We start from the raw sequence: 14,290 nt of genomic DNA, 5'->3' as shown, positions 1-14,290 counted from the left end.
TTAATTCTTGGAAACACTTTCCTTTCCTTTTTGAAACAAATCTCTCCTTCTCTCTTAAGCTAATGGCTATTTATCGTTGAAAAGAAAGAAAGAAAGTCCAAGGGTATTATTAAGAAAATAAAGTTTATATTGACGACATTAGAATCAGAAGAATAGTGCAGGGACAATCTCACGATTCTCACCTTTAACCCAATGGTTTGTAATAAAAAAAAAAAGTCATCTTAAAATTTCTGGAATAAAAATAAATAAACAACAAACGACATTTGTAGCTTCGAAGTTTTGAAGTTCTTTTCTCTGGGGAGAAGACATGAGGCAGCCATAATCTCTGTAAGAAGAAAAAAATACACAACGAAGATACAGGACAGGGGAAATTGTGATTCCCATATTCAATAAAATTGTGATATAGAATATAGATAATGAAAAAGAAGAAGGAACCTTTAGGAAGAACCAAAGTAGTGATAAGGCATTTGCCACCTTCTCTTTCTCAATCAAATCTCTTCTCTCAATTCGATCATCTTTTCTGCCATCGTTACAACTGGTTCCGCTTCCGCCCCGGCAACTCCAGGTCCCTATTCCTTTCCCTTTATTGACTTCTTTCTTTTTATTTCTTTTGTTAAAAAAAAAACATAAAGAGGGTAAGATTTTGTTTGGATTTGAAAAGATGATAACTTTTCAAATTTTGTTGAGAGTTTATTTAATTCTGTGATGACCCAATTGGATATGGAACATGCGTATTGGAGTTTTGTAATTTTTTCTTCATTTTATTGGTTATCATGGTGACCCTTTCGAGAATTAAAGATTTTTGGTTATATGGGAATTTGAATTTCTGGAGAAATAATGTTTTGCAGCCACAAGAATCAGAGGTATTCTCGAGCTTATATTGACTTCAAGAATCCAGAAGATGTTTTGGAGTTTTCGGACTTCTTTCATGGACATGTATTTGTTAATGAGAAAGGTACTTTGGTAGCTAATCTCTTGTGAATTGCTTGAAACTTTTTGGCATACCACATTTTCTATCTTTTGTGATTTGCTACTGTTTACTTTGAACGGACTACATCATAGATCGTGAAAGGTTAATCCTTGGAGAAAGCTTAAAAAAATGTTTTGTTCTGTTTTAAAAAATATAAGGTGTTTGGTGTTTTGATTTTCGATAGGTTCTAATGTGTTTAATCTTGTGCTATTATTGTATGTCATTGTCTCGTTTCTGAGTTCTATAAGATTTGGAGTATGTATGTGACGATTGAAATTCTGCTATCGATGAAGGTTCTCAGTTCAAGGCCATAGTTGAGTACGCTCCTTTTCAACATGTTCCTAAGTCATGCCCTCATAAAGATTATTGTGAAGGGACTATTTACACAGGTTCTCTTCTTTGATGCTCATCCTGTTATTTTAGCTTCTAAGTGGGAATAACTCATACTAGCAAGGAGTTTTGCATACGGATAGATGTTTAGTTTGATTATAATTCTTTCTGAAACTAGATCCTGATTATCTGGAGTTCCTCAAATGTATTGCCAAACCTGCGCGGAATCCTCCTAGTGCTGAAATTAAGTTAGAAAGAAAAGAAGCAGAGGAATCTGGTTAGTTATGATGCTCACTTGCTTTACTGTGGTCAAATGTTCTATTACTTTAACTATTGGTTAATCACGAGAAATTATTGGCTGAAGAAATTTGTGTTCATTTGTTTTTTCTTTTCTTTACAGAGGCTGTAAAAGGAGCTCCTATTTCTACACCCTTGATGGAATTTGTTCGTAAGAAACGAGCTGATAAGGGTGGTCAGGTGCACTTCATACTTTCTTCTACTTTCTGTGTAGAAAAATTGTATAATTCTATAAATTCTGTGAAACATTATGTGGTTGCATATCTTTATGTGCTATTAAATGTTTAATGCTTCTGACATGCCATTTGCAGCAGTCTTGCATTGCTGGTTACATTTTGTGCAATTCATTATATATATATGCTTCTTGCACTAGAAAACATTTTCAGAATTTGCTATTGTTTTCCAGCATGCTTGATGTTTTTCTCTTACCTTTAATATGTGGACTATGTTTCATATATCTGTGATAGATTTAGGTGCAGTAGGTAATGTAATGAGTTAAGAAAGTGAGGTAATTGAAACAGGCCATTATGTTTCTTTTTTTTATTATGTGATTGGAGTTTCAGTATAATGGATTTTTGTTGTTAAACTGGGGAAGAGTATAATGGAATTGTGAATTATCTATGGTATAGCTAATTAAAATCAGAAATGGAAGACATGTTTTCAAATATTCTTACTTAGCTTTATGTAGAATTGCCTTTCAAATTCAAAATTTTATGACCAATATCTACCCTTCCAACTATCAATATATGATTAGTGAAAGATTCTATTTGTCTAATGAAGATACTAGTAAGGTTGAAACTGTCATTTTAAGTTTTGATTATCAGCTACAAAAAATGATCATAAATGCTTGAAGGAACTAAGGGCAATTTAGTATTTCAATTCATAAGAAACTCTATCTCTCTCTCAGGTAAATGTGCTGTTCTTTTTTTGGGGGGAAGTGGGGGTCCTCTAATCTTCATAAACTACAAGCCCAGCTGCATCAATAATGTTATCTTAACAAACTCTAAATTCATGACAATTTGATTTCGTCATCTCTGTAGGGTCCAGCTGTTGTTAAGAACAGGAAAAGAGCTGGATCAGCGTCTCTTACCAATTCTGGTTCAAGTAATACCAAACAAGGCTCTGGAAAGAAAAGGGTATTTTCCAAAATTATAGCCATAATCTCTTTTAAGCAAAAGTTATCAATCTCAGGAATTAAATGTGCTTGCTGTACCTTTTTTTTTTCCTGTCATGATTTAGTCTGTAATTAACTGATGGGTTAGTTGTTGGCTTAAACATTAAATGATTAGATTATCTTGAAGTTTAAGTCCAAGAAGACATATTCCTTATGCAAGTTCTTATTATTTCCTTAGTTATTACAGAGGTGTAAACGAGAGTACTCAGAGATTTTACCTTAAATTGAGTATATTCTGCTTGTTAATTCCTCTTTACATTCTTTTCTGTTTGATAGTATATTCTCAAGGACAGCACCAAGAATTCAAATTGGAAGGGCAAGTCGATTATCATCATGGCACGGAAGCAGGAGGGCCTACCTACTACTTCAGGCGGAAAAGAAATATCAGAAGTTGAATCCAGTATGTATTTTTTTTCTTTTTTTAGCATTGATGATAGTATTTCAATGACTAATAGTGTGCACTGCTTGTGTGCATTTTTTTGCCCTAACTGAAAGGAGATCCTTCTGAAAGTTTTGTGCATTATATGTTGCTGTTATTGGAATATTGAATATCAAATTGATGAGAATCTATAAAAATGGTTGTCAGCGAAGTTACATGGGCATGTGTGTGCTAGACATGTAAAACATGAAATTCTTGGAACCTAACTTTGCAAATCACTGATTTTTGGACATGATTAATTATTAAACAAAACTTATGGTTTTCATGAGAGTCCTTCCTTAATATGATCGGAGCAAGTGACTTCTACTCTACAGCAACAGGACATGAATATCAATAACTTTTAAGAACTGGTTTTTCTTTGCTTTTTTTTTCCCCTCTCTGGGTTGTCATCTTCCTAAAAGTTTTCATGTAAACAATTAGATTTACTCTTTATTATAAACAATAAATGGAAAGCGGAAATAAAGACAGCATCTAATCTATTAGGAAACAAGATAATTCAGCAGTCATCCGAAGTATATAGAATCTGAAAGAAACGTTGAGGTTTAAAACTATTTTTTACTAAGCTTAAGAAAAAGAAAAGGAACAAAGAAAGAAAATTTGACATGCACGTGTCAGTGACTCAATGATGGAAGAAGTTGAACAACTTCATTCCTGTTGTGACAATATCAAGGCCAATGTCTGAGTGTCTGCCGTTGTGACATTTGACAACTATTTAGAAGTATTTACTTGTCATGTTTGTTTGTTTTCCTTGGAAATGATATAATCCCTTCTTTGTCTGAATGAAGTTGCAGAAAGTTTATGGATCTTTGGTGTGTATTTGTTTTCTATATGCAGTTTCTGGAGTTGAAGGTTCTGTTTCTAAAATTTCTTTGGATGCTGAGTCTGGAAGGAAAAAAAATTTGCTTCTTGATGGAAAAAAGCGTGAAATTTCTCTTGTAAGATCTTTCAGATATTTTTCTTTTCCCTTTTGATACTTCATTAGCAATCTTCATCTTGTGACTTCTGTCCTTGCTCCTGTGTACATGCACTCACACACAATCAAACCACTCAGCATGGACAAGTCTGGTAAAAAAAGTAGTCACATCTTTCCTGATGCTAGCACTAATGCATTTTATTGCCAGGAATCTGAGGGGCCATTGCATCAGTTGGGCCTCACTTCTAATTTTGGAAGTTCAGTTTCTACTGCTGCTAAACAGTATCAGAGGCATGAAGCTAGTGAGAGGCTGATAAAAAGTATTCTACCTTCAAAAGCTGCCTCAGCCAAGAAGAAATTTCAAAACCTAGAGGTGGAGAATGACAAGCAACCAATTCAGCCTAAAACCACGCAAGTGGGTTTGAATGGTCATGTCCCTTACAAGGAGCCTCTGGCATCTATGTCTGACAATGATGTAAAAAGGAGTTCATATGATAAGCTTGTGAAAAAGGATCAACACGATCCTGGCTCTCATTTTGAGAAACGAGAAAAACATTCAAGAAATAAGGATAGACCATGTCGTGGTGTTTGGACTCCTGTCCGGAACTGTCCTAGTAAACATGCTAATGCAGAACACTTGACATCCTCTATATTGCAATCTGAAGTGCATTCTGATTCTGTTCGAGGTATTTTCCATTTCTGTGATTGTTCTTTTGTATAATCCTGAATGAAATGTGGATATATAATTGTAGCTGATTACAATTTCTTAGCAGGGGGGTACATAGCTAACTTTTGTCTATTTTTCCAGCAACCCATGGAGAAGTAAAAGATGGCACGCAAAATAGGGACCATAATCAGGGATCAGCAGGGTCAACAAGTGGAAGCAATAATTCTTCTGCAGAGAATGGTTAGTTTTTCTATAAAAAATCTAAGTGGAGTGCTCAGTGCTTTCAAAACTTATTCTCATACTTAACTAATCATGGAAATTCAGATCCATGTTGGCCAGTTAAATAGAACAAGATTCTTGTTGGACATGATATCAACAAGTAACATGCAATGTTGTATCTATCAGTGTGTATGGTGCTGTCAGCCTACTTTTAGTAGGTACATTACAATAATTAACAATGCTCTTGTTCTCCCAGATCCTGTGGGATATGCCATGCACTAGCACATGTATTAGAATTTGTTTTTGTAAAATTTACAAGTCTGGATTACTCTTTTTCTTTTTAATTTGTATATTTAGGTTGGCAAATCTAGGGGTGGAACTTTAGAAGCCTTTTCAACCATTGCTTGATGATCACAAGTTGCACATTGGAGTCAGCTAAACTTCATTTAATTTGATTTCATCCAGGTTCCCGTAGAGATTTTGGTCGTCAAGTGACAGCCCATAATATAATGCTTTATAGCTCCCCGAGTGCAACTGGAGGAAAATTTTCCAAAAAAGGAGGTCATGCTGGCTATACTGCCCAGGAGGTGTGCACAATTTGTGTTAAGCATCATGGACTGTGATCCCGTTGTATTATTTCTAGTAGTTGAATTATCTTTTTGGTGTTTGCAGAAACAAGTATGGGTCCAGAAGTCTTAAGGTTTTTAAAATCACTCATCTGGTGTTAAATCTGGTAAGCTTATATCTATATCCACATCATGAATACCATTTTCATGTTTCTTTTTTAGCTATCATACAGAAGATACCTATTAGATTTGTTTTGGAAATCAAAGAGGGATTCTGAACAATATGCGCCCGAAAGTTTATTGAATATATAGAACCTCGACAGCGTTGAACTGTTCATAGAACCTTGACAGCATTGAACTGTTCACTGAAATGGTTTGCCCAGCTAAATCTAAAAAAATAATGATGAAAGAAGATATAACTTTTGTATTTAGCATTTTTAATCATGTCAGGATGATGATGGCAATGGTGATGATGAATTAACTACAATTTTAGTGTTGTACCCACCAATTTCCACATTAGAACCCTTTCACATACTCTCTCAGAGGAAACACAAAAAATGAAAATGCTGGGAATATGTAGTTTTGTAACACAGTTGCAATGTTGGGATCTAAGGTAAGCTTATATATAGTTTGCAAATGAGATGTCTCCACACTTTCAAGTGGGAGAAGCGCTCAGCAATTTAAGAATTTGAAGGGGACCTACCTTTTCTTTTGCAATGTGTCTATGTTTTGCATCTTTGACAGAGTGGAAGAATCAAGAAAAATGATTTTTAACTTTTGTGAAACGTGGATGGAAAAATCTAAACATTAATCCAAAACTTTTAACTGGATCTTACAGTTTCAGAGATGATATTTTGGGACTGAGCTGCTGTACTGGTGAGAATAAACAAAGCCAAATATCAAAATTTATTATTCATCAAAGAATGATGTGACCATGCATAGTATAGATGTTTATCCAAATGGTCATCAATACTTAACAATGTAGCAGCATGCAACAAACAAATTATTTTGAATGTTGAAAACCTGAAAAATATGATTGTTGCAGGTTTTTTGACAATCAGATGCATTGTTCTCTCCTAAATGAGGGATTAGATTTCTTTGTGTAGACCTATTGCTCTAGTTCATTTACTCGATTACTATTATTGTAAACATCCAGCTTTCTGTCATGCTGTAATCTGCTTGTTCCTTTAAGATCTATTGTCATGCATAATAGTGATAGGTATTGGCATAACACATTCAAATAAAGTGGTGATAGCATTTTAAAAGTGCTGATGTTGTTTGGTGATGATACACATTTGTCTGAGTTGTAGTAGATGTAGTAGATGTAGATACTATTAGAAAATAATATAAATTATATCTTGGAACCTCACCTAGTAGCATAAGATTCTGGGTTGAATTGGTTATTAGACATGATATCAAAGTCTTGATGACCAAGTGGTCACGAGCTTGAATATCATCCTTATTTATTTGATAAAAAATAAACACGGCAATGTAAGCCTGTGCAAGTTTCAAGTCTAAAAAGCTTTCACTTGAGGGGGTATGTTAGGAGAATAATATAAATCATACATTGGACCTCATCTAACAATTTAAGTTTTTTAGTTGAATTGGTTTTTTGACAGATACTACCATAACCAGGACCCTGATATCCAAAGCTCCCAACCAATTGTTCATACTGCTGGAATGTAACTATGAAACAATCTACATGATGGATGCAATTGTTTATCTTTTTTTGCGTGTGTATCTCAGGAGACGATGTTAATATTCCCTCTGAACAACACCTTTGCACACTTAAGCTTGCAAGTGATTGTATGTGGGTGTGTGTGTGTGTTTTTATGTTTGATACGATGCAATGTCCATCTGAGTTTCCATTGACTAAAACTGATTACTCACTTTTCAGGCAATCCAGAATTGCCATTTGCTTCACCTGGAACTAGCTTTAACCCTTTTCAGTATGTTACAGTTCATTGCATGGTTTTTATTATCTTATACGCTGTATTGGAGTTTGCAGTTTCTGTATGATGCTGGAGTTACATCTGTCAGTTATTTCGATCTCAGATACATGTTCAGAAGTCATCAAATTAAAGCCAGTGAGAATTGTTCCTGCCTAAAGGAACCATGTGATTTCAATTCTTGCTGCACACTGCGAGGTATCTTCCAGTTCCATGTATTCATCAGCTGGAGAGATTATGAATTAGGCTGGATACTGGAACCTGTCTTGTTGGTCAAGTTGATGAATTTTGGTGGCTGTATTTTGTACAGCCTCTGGTTTCTCTGCTATTCAAGAGGCAAGGTTCAGTGCTCGTTTTCTTCTGCTGCAACTGCAAATATGCTACTAAATGCGACAGAGTGCTAGTTCTTTGCTGTGCGAAGATAGGTTATACGTATAATGGCAGCTGCATTTAAAGCTGGTGCAGCTGAATCGGGCTCTGGGATGCCAGAAAGAATGTTGCATGTAAGATGTGTATGCTGATTTCAACGTCCTGAACAGAATTGAGCATTTAGAGAAGCAAAATTGTTTCCTTGATTGCCCTTTACAATTATACACACATATATTAGAGTTTTTATAGAAATGTTTTTCTCAATGTGTGGGTGGTGATGGTATGAAAGAAACTTTACGATCGTTTTCATTTCCATCAGGTCTTCCCAAGCATTCATCTGAGAGTCTTGGTTACCAGCACTCGACAACAGATATTGCTGCCTCCCACGCAGAAGAATTTATATTACGAGAACCGAGGGAAACCGTTGTATTGTGTTTTTTCTTTCTCCTAGCAGCAAAAGAACAAAATGGGGAGACGCAGATCAAACCAAATTCTTCACAGCCTGGTAAAATGACCATAACAAGCCTTGCAAAAGCACGAGAAGGAACCAACTATCCAGTCACGATAAATTACGATAATGATTTGTCTAATAAAAAAGTTGATGCATTTCCTTCCTATAAACATTCTTGAAATGGAGATAAATAACAGTAGACATACGGCCCTGGTGTTAACTACAATAGTGGACCTTCACATTGTACATGACTTGTATCAGATCTATTGCCTTTCGTAAAAATCACACTCAATTTTCTGAAATATAATCTATGGAATTTGAGCAATCTCCAGCAACATTTTATGCAGGGACTGAGGCTTTGAAAAGAATGGGCAGTGATCACTTCCTTTAATCTTGAAGACTCTTTCTGGTGGATTTTCTCTCACTAGCTTTTCTTGGACATCTGGTGAAAGAGCACGATCATCCAGTGTCTGAATGAAGAACCGCCGACCAGTTCCATATTTTTCAGGGGACAATGATAGCTTCTCCATGATGGGACCAAGTGGAATAGGTCTCATTGAAACCATGGCCAACGCAACATCCTGAAAGTACCAAACTTTGAATGAGTTTTACCGGAAATAGTAATGGACACATATTAGTTAGAGGAAGGACAACTGAAGTTCTTTTGTGACTATGGTAGGCTTCTACACCCAAAGCAGTTTGATATTAGCCCAAGTAGCTGGATACACGGGTCAAAATGGATAGCCATATGATGTCACACAATGTTGAGAAGTGGCTTGTTTTTGCAACAGTTAGGTCTGGATTATTTTAGAAACAGTGGCAATATGATTAGATTGATTTTTAACATACCTTTGTTGGTGATTGGTTGAAATATAAACCTTTCATTTGCTGTTTCTCAAACATGAATGCTGTAGGAGGCTTGTCGGTACCATTTCCATAAATCAAAAACTGTGATTCTTGCATAAAACGTTCTGCAGATCCAAGCTGCAATAAGATTCTCTAGTTAGAACATCCAACTCAGAATTGAAAGCAATAAAAACTGTTCGACAGAATCCTGTTAAAAAAGGCCATTGCTTGGTGCAACACTAAGAGTCTAGGGATAGCTAGATGGGCAAAGGTTTTGTCAAAATTTTCCCTTTCCATACTGCATTCCAGCTGGACCACAGCTACAATTCCTGGTCTTTTATAGAAGCTCTTAACGCTATGAGGAATTGATTCAGAGTTTTCAATCTCATCTGATCCTTTATTTAGTACACAACTGTAAGGTTTCAGGAATAGTTTCAAGGAGCAGATCAGGAAGCTTCCTATCTGATATAGGGTTTTGTCATAAGAGATAGGACAATTGGATAAATAGAATTAGGTAGATAGCATAGCATCATACGGCAGTTTAAGCATCAGATGTAAGGATCTTGGTCATCACAGAATAGAGGAAGCTTGCAAATGTCAAAGGCATGGCATCTAACCACACAAAACAACATACAAAGCATAAATTATGAAAGTTCTTCGAACTTTCTCTTCCATAATAAGGGTCACAAACTTGAAGAGTCAACAATTCTGTAAAGAAGGTATCCTTACAGTTGTGGCTTAAGGAGGTCATGTAGACCTCAAGAACGAAGCCAAATTTCTATTGGATTTCTCCATTCTATATCAAGAAAGCACTTTTTTTTCTCTAGCTGAAGACAGATACAGTTATCTGAACCCATTCCGATACTTTTTTTTACCTTGAGTTATTATAAGAATTGAACCATGATTTTAGCCCATCCCCTTCAAAATCCAATAGTAGCATAACAGAATTGTAATTTGATTTACTATGCTCTGGAAGCATTAATGACATGGCATGGTAGCAAATTATCATGATTTTATTAATTGGATCTGCATTTAAATGAGCTTACTAGATTAAGCAAGTAAGCTTTGATGCTATACCTCTTCAGCAAACACATCAAAAGGCCTCTGACCATCAGAAACCATTGTAGCACAGAGAAAAATAGCTTTCGAGATCTTTTTGGGGAAATGCTCAAGTGCATAAGAGACGCAGGCACCTCCACCACTATGGCCAACCAAAATAACCTGCAGATGAACAGTACATCAAAAAATATTGCATAGTACACTCACAAAGTACATGGAGAATTAATAAGATGCTTATGACTGACTTGTTCATCCTCAGGCAAGTTTTCTAAATAACTAATCAATGGTTTTGAGTATTCTGTCAATGTTGTGACACTGTTTGTATCTGCCAGATCAATGCCTGATCCTGTTAGATCTATGGCAATGGGAACCAATCCTGCTTCCTCTAATGAAGCAATAGTTTTGTACCAACACCATGCTCCAAAACCTTCTCCATGCACCAGAACAAACTTCTTTAGCTTTATATTCTCCAAAAAGTCAGGCACCTGAAAAGAATTTACAACACAATTACGAAAATCTGACAACATTCTGTAAGTTGAAAAAAGGCGAAAAGTGAAGGTCATCAACTATGACAGATCAGAAACCATTTTCTGACATATGACTTGTGTATATCAATCATGGAATAGAAAACGGAAGCCAAAAAAGAAGCTAAGAGCAAAAAACTGAGGAGAACACTTTAGGCATCCCAAAATAGATCTCAGATGTTCTGCTGGCAATTATAAAATGTATTGCATAGAGATTTTCCACGTTTCAATAAAAAATGCACAACACAAATGAACTTATTGTCTTGTACACATAATAAAGGAGAAGTTTAAGCTAGCCATTTAAATTTTAAATCCATTCAACAGGAACTCAACTTTTTCTCGACACTCATTTACCTTTCTTGCACAAATAAGAACTTTTTATGAGGGCAAGCACTAGCTGCAGTACAGCTTTGTTCTATGTTGGAGCTGCGAGTATGATTTTCAAAAAGGACCATGACAGTCTCAACAACCTTCAGAACTTCAAACGTTTCCATGATGATTTCCACTTCTTTTCATGGCTAATGCAATTACCACATCTTATTCTTCATCTTTGTCATTACAAGTTACGACTCTTAACTTCCCAACTAGTCTGATTCGTCTAGAGACTCATTTAATCCTATTAGTGTAAGTTGCATAGGCTAGTCCATTCCCAATAGACATACTAGAGCTTTAGGGCATAAATGGACTGGTTCAAAGTTCTCTCCTCTAGAACTAAGAGTGGACCAGAAAAGGAGCGGTAGCTCCAGCTAGCATTAACTATTAAAAAGTGAAAAAGTGAAAAAGTGAGTCCTCTAATATCCTCTTTTGCATCCATAGTAACCCCTTGATTAAAACTAAAAAAAGATTTAATGATCTTGAAGAGCGCAGAGACTTAACTGAACATACTTTTCCACTTTTCAAGTAATCAGACAAACAAAAAAGTAAAAGAATCCCTTTTCCCTTCATCTCTTTTTAAATGAAACTTGATGCTTGCACTCATAATTGGAGACTTTTTTCTCAACTGCGCCCATAATTAATCATGGTACATCATCCACTTTCCATATCAGATCCAATCAAGTAAAGAACCGAGTATAATTAACTCAGCAATTTTACATTAAAAAGGGAAACAAAGCAGCTTAACTATAAAAGCAAAAGCATCAAATAAATGTCTTCAGACAGCCAAATGAGGAACCTGTTTTCCATTAGAGAAAGGATCAGAGAGATTTCTTCTTCTAGAGCTAGTAGAGCCAATCCTCCTGGACATGGATCCATCAAATCTCTGAGACAATTGGTGCTGTTGTAGTGCCATAGATAAAGCTTGTCTATGCAAGAGCTCTTCCTCTGCCAACAACTTCCTCTGAGACCTGCCCATTCTCTTGCTTCTTGATCCATGATTATCTCTAGCTTCCTTCTTTGCCATGCAAGTAAAATGATTACCCATTATTGCAAAACCTCTTTTATCAACAACCCACAAATCTTTCGAGGTAGTTTTGAGTTAATTTTGACAGAAAGCGAGCAAAAGTCAAGAAATTTTCATGGAAAGCAGCATGCTTCTCTGCCAAAATAAAAATGATATTCTATATGAAGCCAGAGAGGTTCCTCAATGATTCTTTAATACTAATTTTTTTTTACTGTCTTTTGGAATATTAGAGAGAGAGTAGGTAGAAGTAGGAGAGGGGAGAGGGGTGGGGGTGAGGCTGGCTATAAATGCTCATCTCTCTCTCTTTCTTGCAATTTGAGTTTTCAACGAGAGTAGAGAGACTTTCCAATGCCCTTTCTGTTTACCAAAAAGAAACAAACGAAACTTAGTCAAAAGAGTGTGAAATAACAGCACAAGTTTTTGTTTTTACTGAGACAAGTCTCCTGTGCAAGAAGGCCTTATGAACTTCGATTGGAGATCGCGTGGAGCATGGAAGATGGGGACATGCTCGTCCGTTTCTTCTTCCTCGGTATAGTTTGTTTAGATATGCTTCAGCTCTCACACATGTTGCTGATGCCCTTCCTTCCTTCTAGCTTCGGTCGCCGGCTAAGATTTCAGTTTCGCTAACGTTCTTCTCTTTCTTTTTTAGATTATCCAAACACTTCTTCCATGAAAAAGTTCTTTTTTTGTGAGATTTTCTCAAATTGGGCAGTGGTAGGCTGAAGACACAGTTTGCCTTTAATGTTTCTGAAGTAGTTAACAGGCGATGTCTAATTCCTTGATTTTATTCATCCATAACATTATTTAGATTTAAATGCAGTTGGTTGAAGGTGCAAGGATAAGGGAGCTAGCATCCAACATAATATGGTTATAACAACCAAACCGATCGTTGACTTGGTTGATCAACTTAAAATAATTTTTTTAATTAAAAAAAACTCTAAAATAATGTAAAAAAAACAATGTTATTTTGATTAAAATAAAGCCTAATCAAATCTGACTCTAGCTAAGTTCTAAATAAATAAATGAAATTAACTTGTCAATATAACTAGGACACAAAATGTGACATTTTAATCTGATGTATGTAAAGGAAATGTTTGAGAGTCTTTTTAAAACTAAAAACACTAACAAAGTTTTGGTTTAAAAAATAACTAAATAGGTGGCTCGCGTTTCACTTGAACTAGGCCTAATTAGTTTATGTAATGTAAAAAATCATGACTTGAATCATATATCCTACTAATCAAATAAGAAGATTTTCAATTATATGATAGAAAAAACAACAAATGTAAAAAGAATTGAATTTTAAAAGAAAAGGTAATAATTATAACTAGGAGAAATAGAAAGCAAGTTGGAAAAAAAAATAATTGTCAATCTCCAATAATCCAAATATAAAATAATGAAATTGAAATAAAAATTAACAAAAAAAAAGCCCAAAAAAATAAAACACTTGCAAACCTAGGTAAGACCGATAAAACTTCGCAAGCCGGATCATGCGAACATGATAACTTAATAAGAAGGGAAAAACTAGAAAAATAACAAAGCTTAATTTTAAAAAGAAACCAATTCTAAAGGATAAAAGTGAATATTATAAAGCAACAAAAAAAAATATATGGGTTACCCGCCCAAACCTGCTGCACAAGTTATAAGATCATGATCATGATTGAAAGGAAACTAAATAAAGTCATGAAGCCTTGTTTTCAAAATAAATTTGAAGCAAAAAAAAAAAAAAAAAACAAGTGTAAAAAACTAAAAAATAATGTTAACATGTATTAACTTTATCTTTGTGACCGAGACACTAAACTGGAAGCGCTTTATCTAAAAAAACCACAAAGTCCAACTCTCAACAAATCAAATTTTAAAGGATAAAATTGAAAAAAAAAATCAATTATACAAAAAGATCTAAAACAAAAAACAGCAATTAAAAGAATGTTAACCTAATTTGAAATAAAAAGAAAATAAGATGACAATCTAGAATTTTAAATTGAAAGATAAAATTAAAAAATAAATCAATTATACAAAAGATCAAAAAAAAAAATAGCAATTGATATAATGAGGACCTAATTTGAAATAAAAATAAATGAAAGGACAACCTAGAATTTTTAATTGCAAGGAAAAATTATT

General features: G+C 34.9%; 2 protein-coding genes across 4 annotated transcripts; one reads left to right on the top strand and one right to left on the bottom strand.

Moving 5' to 3' along the window:
- The first annotated feature begins 234 nt into the window (after positions 1-234).
- Positions 235-8,631, top strand: LOC118056539 (regulator of nonsense transcripts UPF3). 3 transcript variants are annotated; one of them, XR_004688820.2, is made up of 14 exons: positions 236-565; positions 849-955; positions 1,264-1,359; positions 1,479-1,577; positions 1,701-1,777; positions 2,638-2,733; positions 3,048-3,171; positions 4,045-4,145; positions 4,332-4,809; positions 4,932-5,030; positions 5,475-5,596; positions 5,682-5,742; positions 7,584-8,027; positions 8,213-8,631. XR_004688820.2 is itself a non-coding variant. In XM_073406841.1 (13 exons), exons 1-12 carry the CDS (start codon positions 417-419, stop codon positions 5,706-5,708), a joined length of 1,575 nt encoding a protein of 524 aa, XP_073262942.1. In that variant the 5' UTR covers positions 235-416; the 3' UTR covers positions 5,709-5,742; positions 7,473-8,157. The 3 variants fall into 3 exon arrangements, 2 of the variants coding, with proteins under 2 accessions (XP_073262942.1, XP_034924666.1); XM_073406841.1 differs by lacking the exon at positions 8,213-8,631 and having other exon boundaries at positions 235-565; positions 7,473-8,157; XM_035068775.2 differs by lacking the exon at positions 8,213-8,631 and having other exon boundaries at positions 7,584-8,157.
- On the bottom strand, positions 8,438-12,929 carry LOC118056540 (putative methylesterase 14, chloroplastic). Its single transcript, XM_035068777.2, has 5 exons — positions 11,945-12,929; positions 10,495-10,734; positions 10,268-10,411; positions 9,194-9,328; positions 8,438-8,925 (listed from the first exon to the last, which is right to left on the bottom strand). Exons 1-5 carry the CDS (start codon positions 12,191-12,193, stop codon positions 8,653-8,655), a joined length of 1,041 nt encoding a protein of 346 aa, XP_034924668.1. The 5' UTR covers positions 12,194-12,929; the 3' UTR covers positions 8,438-8,652.
- Positions 12,930-14,290: the final 1,361 nt, after the last annotated feature.

Source organism: Populus alba, chromosome 19, assembly GCF_005239225.2.
Source record: "Populus alba chromosome 19, ASM523922v2, whole genome shotgun sequence".
NCBI classification, from domain to species: domain Eukaryota; kingdom Viridiplantae; phylum Streptophyta; class Magnoliopsida; order Malpighiales; family Salicaceae; genus Populus; species Populus alba.
Note: the sequence above shows the minus strand (reverse complement) of the source record. Positions and strands in the feature narration are given on the sequence as shown.